Below are 12,324 nucleotides of genomic sequence, written 5' to 3'. Positions count from 1 at the left end.
TAGGTCTGTATTAATGTCTTGTAAAGTCTTGTGGTCTTAGTATGTTATTGCTATAAAGCAGCTGATGATATCATCCTATAATTGGCTGAAGTTTCTTTGTCTGATTCTCAATATGAATTTTCCTCATATATGCAGCTTAATTACACCCTTATGACTGTTTATATCTTCACTAACCTGAATGTAAGCTCATAAAGTAGTCTTATATTTTCCATGAGACATTCTTTCAGCTGTAGGGTATCTCTGTTAGCAATAACACGTATACTGTAATAATCCACATTTTTATTGTGCCCTTTTACTTTAGTTTTCGTTAAAGCTTTCAAACTTTTGACTTTTAGATGTAAATTATTATGTTTTTATCTGTAATGTATCAATTTAGTTTTGGGTTTGCAGTGCATTATGTACGTCTGCATCTTTATATGCGCATGTTAACACTCTTGTATTGAATGGTTTGTTGAAAAGAATTGTGCGTTCTTTCAATTTAACGAAGAGAAGTTTGATAAGGCATCTAATTTTATTATACCATGCATCAAAAACTAGAAAAATAATGAATTAAAATGTATTAAAAACGAAAAATATTTGTAATAATTTTTTTTCATTTTATTTTATATATACCTGGAGCCTTGAAAGTTTAATTGTTCGATATGTTTTATTGTAATTAATGAAAATGTTTTAATTTGGGTTTTGTTTACATCATTGTTAACTTATACAGCTCTTATAATTTCCATGAATCCAGATTTTGTTGTGTTAAACTAATTAAATTCAATATATATATATATATATATAGATAGATAGATAGATAGATATAGATAGATAGATAGATAGATAGATAGATAGATAGATAGATAGATAGATAGATAGATAGATAGATAGATAGATAGATAGAGATAGATATATATATACACACACACACACACACGCACATTTATATATTACCTAAATCTCCTTAGAAAATTATAAGTGTACTGTCATCATAGTCAACTGAGTTTGCTTTATTCTCAAAAATATAAAGGAAACAAAAACACCCCAGGACCGCTGCATCTAATTTCTCCCTGCTGAAAGTGAGAGCTCTGCTGTCAATCTGCGGCTGGGGAGTATTGTTTAAGGGGCGGGGCTTGTGTGTCAGTGTGGGCGGGGTTTCCGCTAAACTCTGGGTTAGGTTGATTCACTATGGATCATTGGGGATCGACGGGGCTAGATTTCCTTGTGGCGGAGAAATCTGATGTGTAGGCATACTAGGCAACATGACTCGGGCGATCGCGGGGCTCAGATTAATTTTAGCACGTTAACAGAATACTTTCGTACTGATTATCTTCACCGAATAGATAAACGAATACAAATTAAATAGCGCTTTTCCTCCCGTGCTCCAGGAAGAAGTGTTTTGGTTCGGACTTGCCAAAATCACTACTTTGTTTTTCTTATGGACGGTTTGGGTTACCTAAAAGTAGTCGCGATTTAACAGAGTTACGCATCCGTACGTTACGTGAAGTTTGGAGAAGCGAGGCCCGATCTCTTGACCCGTGGAGTACTCTCGAGTCTCTCTGGATGGATGGGTATGGGGAGAGCAGGATCTTACTACCCCGGGGCTGAGCGCCTCATCTCTCCGGTACTACATCTGCTAGTGCTGTGCACCCTCTCCTCTCTCACTCACAGAGGTAAACACAGTCTTACCACTTTATGCATGATTCATTGGACGTAAACAAGTAAAAAATACATTAAAACACCTATATAAAGTAGATTTTGTCTTGAGGGTGTGTTCAATTCTCGCTTGTATAATATTAAATTGGATTTACGTGCTATATTGTGACAGTGCTGGTTAATATTCAGATATGTCCTTACAAAAAAGTGGATTCTAGTTGTTTATGTGGCGGTTTTACAGTCTGAGGCAGTGTCCTTCATCTGTGTCTTCTTCTTGTACACTAATTGTAGCTTTATTTCCAATAAAAGTAACGTTAGTGCATTGATCTACGCGTCCCTCTTGCGCTTCACTGGATTGGTTGCTTTTAAAAGGAAATTCAATATTTATGAGTGATCGTAATATTAATTAATTTCGCATTGTATTCATGGGTGATTGTGTGATTCGGTTTAAGTTGCACATCCATCTAGCTTTTGATCTGTTTTGTTATTTATTTAGTTTTTAAGGCACTGATAAATGTTTTTTTTTTAATTAATGCTCAGTTGCAATAAGAGAAAATATATATGTATGTATGTATGTATTTATTTGTTTGTCAGTTATTTTGGTGCCTTTGACCAGTTTGGCCAGACTTAAATGATTTTGTTGAAATTGGGTTGGCTTCTGAGTAGCGGACTGTGAATACTACACATTTGGTGCCCTGTTTTCACTTGGCACCTTGTCAAGTGCTCCACTTTGGGTGTCCTGGCCATAGACTGTATTAATGCCATTGTGAATTAAGAAGATATGGAATGCTGCTGGGTGTCCATTGAGCAGTCACACCTTCATAATTAATTTAACATGGACCCCGGGCAGTCAGGAATTACGCAATTCACTGTTCCTCAATGAGGCAAAAAATATGAAATGGATCAACTTAAATATGTTTTTATTTTTTAAACAATATTTAACAAACCTATTAGTATTTTATATTGAGTATGAAATTTACGTATTGTGAGCATTCCCAGTATCACTGTCCCTTGCATGCTCTTAAATGCATAAACCAGTTTTCTACAGCTGTACGTGTTTGCTTTCCTTTTAGCTGCAATATGCAATATTATAATCTAATATTAAAATATCTGTGAAATATTTTGAACAGCAGCCTATATTAAGTGTTTCATTTGGTGAGGAAATAATGTGGAAATAAGGAATGTAGGATTTAAGAAAACATGCATACAAAACGGAATACTTTTTTTTAAACAACATACAGCATGCTTGCTGTTCTTTGATTTCATCTTTGGCTATTCAATCTGGCTGTATCGTCTCTCAACTGGTTTAGTCCCAAATATACATCTATCCCTCGGTGGTATTTGATTGGATTATAATCTTGGCAAATGCGAGAGACAGTTGCAGCTGTTCGGTTTCTTTTTCTTTCTTCCTCTGTCTTTTCTTATGTCCAGAATAGTGCTTAATTGTTTAGTGATTGTATGATTTCACAGACTGCCTGTCGAAAGGAACCTTTTAAAACGTGTTAAATAGACGCTTTTGTGGTTTACGGAGATCAATCTTACTAATAAATACTAAAATTAGCCTACTGCACCATGGTTAGTTTTTATTTGTCTGATTTAAACTAGCGTATTACACCAGATTCCAAAGTTCAGTGCAACACAGTATGTGCTCTGAATTTAAGGCTGGAGATGTCATTTAGAGTCTTGTAAACCCCCCCTGCTTTCTCCAGATCTTCGCGTTGACTCCTGGAGAAGGCGTGGGCCTGTTGACCTCTCTGCCCTGGCCAAATTCCACATCTTGAAATTTCACTCCGCACACACTCTTTGGGCCCCTCTACAGCTGAGAATGGCTGCTCAAATGGTCGGCCACCTTGAGAAAATATTTCCAACGTCTTAATAGCAACAAGGGTGTGCACTGTGCTCGAAACGAGACGGATCACCCCAGCAGCAGGATTGCAGAAATGTACTGAGCCTGTGACACAAACATTGTGTTTTCTCCATCCTGTGATTTGCTGTGCTTTTATGTTCTTTGCAGGAACAATATAAGCTCTAAAAGTTGTTTACATAATTTAATATTTTATTCATGTAATGTGTAGTTGTAATATTAGAGATTTATTGATTAAAATAAATAAATAAATACATTTCATTCTAGGTTTGTGGATATTTTAGGATTTGCCTTGCCTTAAACCGCTTTGAAAGCAGTTCAAATTAGCCTTTCTTTAGATTTCTGGCATTTCAGTGTTTAGGTTTAACATTTGTCAGGACACTGAGACATTCTAACACAAAGTGTGATTTTTTCCCTCCTCGTCTGCCAGTACTAGCTTAGGATCTGCTGCCCCCAACTGGGGGTCCCCTAAGACGTTCCTTTGCAAGTGTTTTGCACAGAGGATGTAGTCAGTAAGATATAAGGAAAATCAATCTATTCTGCCCTTTTTTTAAGGGTATGACTGTGAATTCAATTGCATTGGGCCACTCACACCAGGTTTTAAGGGGATTGTCAGGTGACAAGCTAATTGCGTTTCAAAAAGCGACCAGCAAAAACAACTCAAGTCCAGGATTGCTGTGAACTGGATTATGGTCGGGTGGCAGATTTGTCGCTTTACTGAGTGCACTGAAAGCGCACACGTGTAGACTTTTACAAAAAATGGTCTACATTCAGATTACACCGTATTCCTCGCAAAATATCATAGATTTAAAAACAGACAGCCTTCCCAAAGCCTCACGCCATGCTGCTACTAGAAACAATGGAGGCACATGCGTTCGATGGGCGACGAGGTCACATATGGCCTCCATGAAAAGCCTCTCTGTTTCTCCGTGATATGTAGGACATACCTAGCTAATATGGTTACATTCGCAGCACAGTCTTTGTGGTTTCATACCCTTGCCCATTTACCCGGGTCATGATTCTTTATTTTCCAGCTGTTTGTTGGTCTTTCGACATTACTTGGTGCGCATCTGCTTTGAGCATCCGCTCAGACTATAAATGGGAATGTGCCGGAGATGGCTTTGTCTTGCATGCCTTGCCAAGTGTTTTGAGTTTTTTTGTTCTGGTACAGCTGTCACTGGAGCCTTGCTTGATAAAACACAGGGGGAGGTGGATGGGAGCGGGGACTGCCTTTTTCCTCTCCCTTCCAGCCAATGTCTTTCTAGCACAACATCAACATGGCTTCAGCCAGGCTACCGTATTGTCTTACAGCATGTTACTGAAACACAATCTAGCCCGTGCTTTGTCATGCCTCCTTCTCCTCCAGTGCCGACTGCAGCACAACGCGGATCAGCCGATCCGCTACAGCACTCCGCGTCATCTGATAATCAAATCAGATGCATTTGAATCCGCTGCGGTCGGAGTTATTGGCGTGGCAGGCAGAAACGGGTGGCCCTGACTGTGTGAGATAGAGTCATCACAAGCGCGTTAATGGAGAGGCTGCAGCTGATATCAGATTAGGACGGCCTCTCTCTGAGCTAATGCAATTGGGCCGCACTCAAAAGTGAGGCATTAAGACTCTAAGTGATGCAGTGTGGAGGCTGTTGTCCTTTTCTGGGAGATGTTGTTTTGCTTGTGCCATGTCACTGGTGGCTAATTGGGGGCGGCGCGTGACATGATGACAAGATCTTGGGCGTATTTTCGACAACAAGTGTGTATAAACCATAAAAGTGTTATTGGCTCGACTCCAAATGAAGTAGTATTCAAAGAAAACACTTTTAATTGTTACTCCTTGACCACACCCTAATGACGCTTTGAGGTAAATAGTTGCATGTAGTTTGTATTCCATGACTCTTTTGTGCTTACAAGCACATGTGCTGGCTTTTTGTGGATAGCTAAAGCCTCCTGTGCTCTTTTTCTCATTTGAAGTGCCGTTTTATTTGATTTTATTGTGGCCATAAGCATTCTCCTTTGTAGATAACAGGAGGTTTCACACGCTTGTTAAGCCGACTGTTAATGTTTCTAGACCATAATGTAAAACACACATGGAGTCACGCTGTGAAGAAACACACAGTCCACTAGCACACCTTATTACGCTTAAGCAGTTTAAACTGGTTTATGACACGAGTCACAACAATAGATGTTAGAAGGTTGTAGCTTGTATTTTTTTTCATAGTTAATGTGTTCAACTGGTTAAATCAGTATTCTTTTAAACGTCTAGTTTAAAACACATGTGCCAAGTTCTTGGAAATGTTCTCTTTAAATTCATGTTGGTTTCATATGGTTTTGAAACACTTTTCAAGAAAAATTTAAATTGTCATGTACATACATAATGTACATTGATATAACAATCAAGTAAAAAGGAATAACATTTTCCTTGCAATATGAATTCATATGAGTGTACTATTTTTTTTAGGGTAAAGCGCATTTTGAATTTATAAATATCATTTTTCAAAATATCATAAATATACTTTTAATATGACATTTTACAAGCTGAATTAACCTTGCCTTGTCATTAAAAAGGTCAAATTATCATCTAATATTTTAAGAGACTTATTGACCTTGAGGTTGTCATGAGCATCTGCAGGCTTCTTTCTGTGATATCATTTACTTTTTTATATTTCTTACAGTATGTCGCTTGTGTCACATGACTTTATTAGATGCATCACATGACTTTGATAAGGAATTAATTTTTTCAAATATTTATAGTATTATATAAATGCTTTACTCCCATCCCTGTGTTGTGTTTTTAACAGAAATAATTAAAATTTTATTTTAAAAATGTAATGATTTTTTTCTTTATTGTGGTAAAAGAACAGTTGTATCACGCTGACATTTAAAAAGATATATATTAAAATGAAATTAAAAATGTGCTCATCGTTGAAGAGGTGCGTTCAAGTTGTTCATTATATGTTTGCGTTGTTGAATTTTTGAATAATATTTTTTCAAGTTAGTTTTCTGAAATGAAGATTGTTAAAATTGTTGTCGTTTCTCAGGTGAGAGCCAGGTCCAGACTCCACAGTGCCGTATCCAGAAGTGCACCACTGACTTCGTCTCTCTCACTTCCCATCTTAACCCTTCACTAGATGGCTTTGGTACTGAGTTCTGCAAGGCGCTGCGAGCCTATTCCGCCTGCACCCAGCGCACGTCCAAGAGCTGCAGGGGAAACCTGGTCTTCCACTCTGCCATGCTGGGCATCAGTGATCTCATGAGCCAGAGGAACTGCTCCAAGGACGGGCCCACATCGTCTACTCATCCCGTCATCCCCATTGAGCCATGCAACTATCACAGCCGCCACCACCAAGCAATTCGGCCCGGGACAGGGACTGGGGCTCCAGAGCACCCACGACCAACCTACCTGTTCTGTGGCCTGTTTGGGGACCCTCATCTTAGGACTTTCAAAGACCATTTTCAGACCTGTAAGGTTGAAGGGGCATGGCCTCTCATTGATAACAATTACCTGTCAGTGCAGGTCACAAATGTTCCAGTGGTATATGGATCCAGTGCCACAGCAACCAACAAGGTGAGTTGTTTTCTTTTTTATTATATAATTAATATTATATAAGTCATTTTTGTGGAGAATTATGTGCCAATTTGTTTGGAAAAAGTTGATTAGTTTGTCAGAAGTGTCTTGGACATGCAGCATATTTATGTTTCAAAACATAAAAAGTTAGTAGGACTTCACTATATGGTTCAGTTCATTACAATGTTGTTAATGTTAACTAAAACTAAAATCAAAATTAAAATTAGCATTGTGCCCCACTTACTTTCAATGTATGAACAAAAAACATTTTTCAGAAATCTTTGTTTGTGTTCCACAGAAGAGAAAAAAAATCATAAAGCTGTGGAACCACATGAGTTTTATGTTAAAATGTGTAGTTTTCCTTTAAACTATTGAGTACTTTGGCACACTGTTGTTATTGTAAACTAAAACTATTAAAAATGTTTTTCTTTAATTGGAATAAAGCTGGACTCAAACTCAAACTTAAAAATCAAAAGATATAAAAAAATAAAAGATATTAAAATATTAATAAATACTAAAATAGTATATGAATAATACTAAAATAAAAACATTGAACTAACAATAAATAATGTTTTCCTTACAGAATATATTAATCTAGGTTAATTTGATACATTTTTGTTAATTCACATTAATTCAAAATGTTATTTTATACGAATTGAAATGTTAAAAATATATTAGTATTCATAGAAATTAACATTAGCCGTGTCAAATAGATCCTGAAAATGTATTGGTCATTGTTATTTCAGAGCTTGAAACATTTGAGCCGAATTTGATCCTAGACATATGAAATTGCAAGAAGTTTTTCTTTTATTTCGAATAAAAATTTTTAAGATGTTTTTATCGTTGTTTGAAGTGTGTGATGTCTCTCTATGTAAGGGTAATATTATCAGAAAGAGCTGCAGAAAGCAGATAAGAATGTTCTCTTTCAACTTTGACCAAGTATTCACAGGTGCAAGTAAAACAAAGCGAACAGCTCTAGTCTTATGACTAACACTTGTGACCAACGTGTCTGTGAAATTCTAATATCATTAATGACTGGAAGCCTGCGCTGTGGCTTGACCCATAATAAGGTGACTTTGAAAGAAGCCTCTGTCTTTATTTTTCCAAGTGTGGGGCTTATAGGCAAACACTCAAAACAAACCCGCTTACACACACCCATTTCAAATGTGCTGCTGCAGAATATTGACTGCTGGCGACATGTTTACTGATTTTTATAACCTGAAGTAGATGGAAGCTTGTGAATATTACAGCCTGAGCAGACTGCATTCGTCAGATACTCGCTTTTTGTTCTCAAAGTAAAGCAGCTGAGCTCATCAATGTACAGATGTGGCTTCAAATGCTAAGTTTGGCCGCTGATGCTAATTACCTCTCGTTTGACCCCTTGACCTTGAAGGTGGGGAGCCATTATTAAACATTTGCAAGTAATTATTAGCACACTCTGCTTTTCAGCTGCCTCACCTTATGGCCAACTGGTCATCATTTTTCATCCTTGTCCTGTGTACAAAGCTGCTATTCATCCGCCGCTAATGTAACGCCATACTTCTTGTTAGCCAGTGCTTTTGCTTCCCACAAGTCTTAGAGTTTCACGGCTGTGTACTGGCTGCATTTTATGGTTAACACTTGCAGGGCGAAAGGGTTTGCGGATCTGTAAATACATGTAATATTCTAAACAACTGCCATATACAGATCTTATTGTTTTATCACGATAAAGTAATTCTCATTTTCAGTCTCTGGCATAAAACCACTTTAGTCCTTTATAGGTGAATTGTGTTATTATTTTCAGTATTAATAAACATTTTAGTATCCCAGTGTAATATCCAGAGAGTAAAAAGGCCATTTGTAGGTTGATTGCTCCAAAAACTAACACTGTGGTGCTGTGAAAACATTCCTCTGTTTGTTTGTGCATTTTGACTGGACCAACAGAGCAACATTGACTCAACCGATGGAATGTGTTTGTGGCGAGAATATCTATTTGTCTAACCAAAGGCAGATATGGAGAGTGTCCATGAAACCAGTTGGAAAACTGTCATTATTTTTGCAATTCCCATTTGTTGTTACAGAGGTAGGGATAGACTGATAAAATAAAATAAAACCAATAAAAAATAAACAATAATTTTTCAATACATTTTTTTTTGCATCTACAGATAAATGGCACCTTTTGGTGTGTCTTAACAGTATTAAAGGAGTGGTTCACTGTTTTATTTCTTGGCTTGATTGTGTTTATGGGGTGCAGTCTAACATTTGTTAATGCTTCGTTTTAAAAAAATATATATATTTTATAAGTTATTTTTCACATAATTTGCCTTTATTGCACACCGCTCTGTCCCTTCTCTGAGAAATGCGCTGATCATTTCCTGCTTTTATGAAGCCCCGCTTTCAGAAATAGGTGATGGGCTCTGATTGGTTAGCTAGCCCAGTGTGTTGTGATTGGCTAAACCGCCTCTAGCACGCGTCTACACGTCCCGCCTCTCACCTCAGCGGCATGTGCTCCAGTTGTATTGTAAACAACGCTTCGTTAATATTGCTTATCAGTTTGAGCCGGATTGAGAAGCAGAGTATATTACTGAAGAGGATCGTGCAGAACCTGTGCAAGCACGGCTTTTAATGGTAGGCCTATGTTTTTTGTTTGTTGTTGTCTCATACGTTTAGATATGCTGTTATTTGTAAATGCTACTGCTTATGTTAGCTTTTAATATATGGTTTTATCCTGATTAAAGCTTTAATACAGTATGGCAACTGCACGTCCATGTTTAACGCTTCTCATAGCTATGTGTAAAAAAATTATAATTGGAACAGTTCATTGTTGGAGCTGAGCTGAATGAGAGAGAGAGAGAGACAGAGTGTGTGCAGAGCAGGGGGGGGGGCAGTATTAAGAACCGCTGCTTTAGAACATTGATTTTGAAAACGCTTGTTTAACACATGTATAACGCTTCTCGTAGCACATTATACTATGTGTATAATTGGAACAGTTCATTTCAGAATCTTTTACGTATACCTCTAGTTTTCTCTTCCTCTTCTCTAAAGCAGCGCAGCATGGCCTCGCCCCCCTTTGCTGCCTTTTCCCGAGGACAGGGTTGTCACGAACCGGGAAGTAACTTCTTGTAGTCCCTACCAGCCGTTTTTGTAGGCATTAAACTGACAGAATTTTAAAAGACGATATCTCTGTTTGCGTTGAACTTTCAGCTTCGTAACTTTGCAAATATTGTTTATACTCAAACAGCGACATTACACACTAACTAACGTGAACTAACTAAAGTGAAATCGCAATCAACCACCCCTTTAATAATAATAACCGGGAAGTAACTTCTTGTAGTCCCTACCAGCCGTTTTTGTAGGCATTAAACTGACAGAATTTTAAAAGACGATATCTCTGTTTGCGTTGAACTTTCAGCTTCGTAACTTTGCAAATATTGTTTATACTCAAACAGCGACATTACACACTAACTAACGTGAACTAACTAAAGTGAAATCGCAATCAACCACCCCTTTAATAATAATAATAATACATGTTTTCATTGTTGTAATCTAGTGATCATTTAGTTGTGTAAAAGTTATACTCAAACAGCGACATTACACACTAACTAACGTGAACTAACTAAAGTGAAATCGCAATCAACCACCCCTTTAATAATAATAATAATACATGTTTTCATTGTTGTAATCTAGTGATCATTTAGTTGTGTAAAAGAAAAAAAAATCAGTTCAACGTATTTGTTATCAGACACCTAAACAAAAAATAATAAAAAAGCAATATCGGTTAATCTCAGCTATTAGTGCAGAATATTTGCACTTCACCATCAAATGCAGTAAGTGGACGTAACACCAGACCTTTTCTTCTGAAATGTGATATATTACAGTAAAACAGATTATCAAAAAAGAAAAAAGTTCAAGCAGACTAAATGATTGGTCAAGTCCATTTGTGACAATTTGGTTTAAAAATTAAAAGGTCAAAAGAAAAAAAAGAAAAATGGAAGCGTATGCATTGATGAATCATTCACAAAAAGATCAATAACATGCATTTAGAAAATAGATATGGTGAATATCCATTTCATGTCAACTTCGATGTTTTTGGTGAATACTGGAGTTTTTAACTATGCTTTCTGTGCTTCTTTTAAGATCACAATAATCTTCAAACCATACCAAGAATGCACAGACCAGAAGGTCTACCAGGCCGTAACAGACGACCTTCCAGCCGCTTTTGTGGACGGCACCATAAGCGGGGGCGATAGCGAGACCCGCAGCATCTGGATCCTGGAGAAGTCGCCAGGTCGGCACGTAGAGATCCACGCCGCATACATCGGTGTCACCATAATCATACGCCAGCAGGGCCGTTACCTGACGCTAGCCGTGCGCATGCCAGAAGAGCTCGCCATGGCCTTCGACGAAACGCAGGACCTGCAGCTTTGCATGAACGGTTGCCCCACTTCAGAACGTATCGACCAAGAGGGACATCTTCAGCTGCCCATGCTGGGCCTCCAGCAGGCCAGCTTTCAGCAGCAGGCGAGGGTCGAAGCCCAGAGAGGGGTGTTCACCCTCGAAAGCGCCTCCAGGAAGTGCAGGGAGCAACTGGAGGTTAAGGACATCTATTTCCACTCCTGCGTGTTTGACCTGCTCACCACAGGAGATGCGAACTTCACCACTGCCGCCTACAACGCCCTGAAGGACATGGAGACTCTGCACCCCAAGAGGGAGCACTGGCATATTTTTCCTAACTCAGCCCCTGGGCTGAGGCCGTTTTCATTGCTCCTCAATGCACTGCTAACCGGCTTCCTCATCACTGTGCTTTTATAAGGTGTACAGTGTTTTGATAACTGTTTCGAAGAAGAAAAAGACAAAACGAGACTGTAAAAAGTCAGTACTCTAGGTAAAGAGTACTTTGTATATACTGTCTGTGCGGAGAATGAATGTTAGAATACGAACCTTCATTAGACTGTACATTTTTTGTAAATCATGTTTTCAAGAGAGCTGAATATTGTAGATTTTTGTGAGTGAATTTTTTGAGATTTCCTGTTTTTGTCCTCAGGAGAGGAAATCTTAATGGAAGCACTTTATTTTATTTTATTAGTATTATTTTCTTTTTTCTTTTTTTGGTTTTTGCAACTAGAAAACTGTTCCACGGAACCAGTGCTCAATAATCTTACGCTCGGCGCTTTTTCTTTGATACATTTCTGTAGGTCTCTATACAAATGGTACTTACCTCACCATCTTGTTCTTGTAGAACCGTTTAAAAAAAAAATTCACAATGTGGCTGGCGTAGTGATTG

The 12,324-nt window shown here is 37.9% G+C and overlaps 1 protein-coding gene across 1 annotated transcript; it reads left to right on the top strand.

Annotated features, from left to right (window-relative positions):
- Window positions 1-1,182: 1,182 nt before the first annotated feature.
- On the top strand, window positions 1,183-12,312 carry LOC107555502 (RGM domain family member B-like). The gene is made up of 3 exons (XM_016238327.1): window positions 1,183-1,652; window positions 6,535-7,061; window positions 11,178-12,312. Exons 1-3 carry the CDS (start codon window positions 1,547-1,549, stop codon window positions 11,850-11,852), a joined length of 1,308 nt encoding a protein of 435 aa, XP_016093813.1. The 5' UTR covers window positions 1,183-1,546; the 3' UTR covers window positions 11,853-12,312.
- The last annotated feature ends 12 nt before the right edge of the window (window positions 12,313-12,324 follow it).

Source organism: Sinocyclocheilus grahami, unplaced genomic scaffold (assembly GCF_001515645.1).
Source record: "Sinocyclocheilus grahami isolate Dianchi unplaced genomic scaffold, SAMN03320097.WGS_v1.1 scaffold535.1, whole genome shotgun sequence".
NCBI lineage: Eukaryota > Metazoa > Chordata > Actinopteri > Cypriniformes > Cyprinidae > Sinocyclocheilus > Sinocyclocheilus grahami.
The sequence above is the reverse complement of the archived record's forward strand: the minus strand, read 5'-3'. Positions and strand labels throughout refer to the sequence as shown.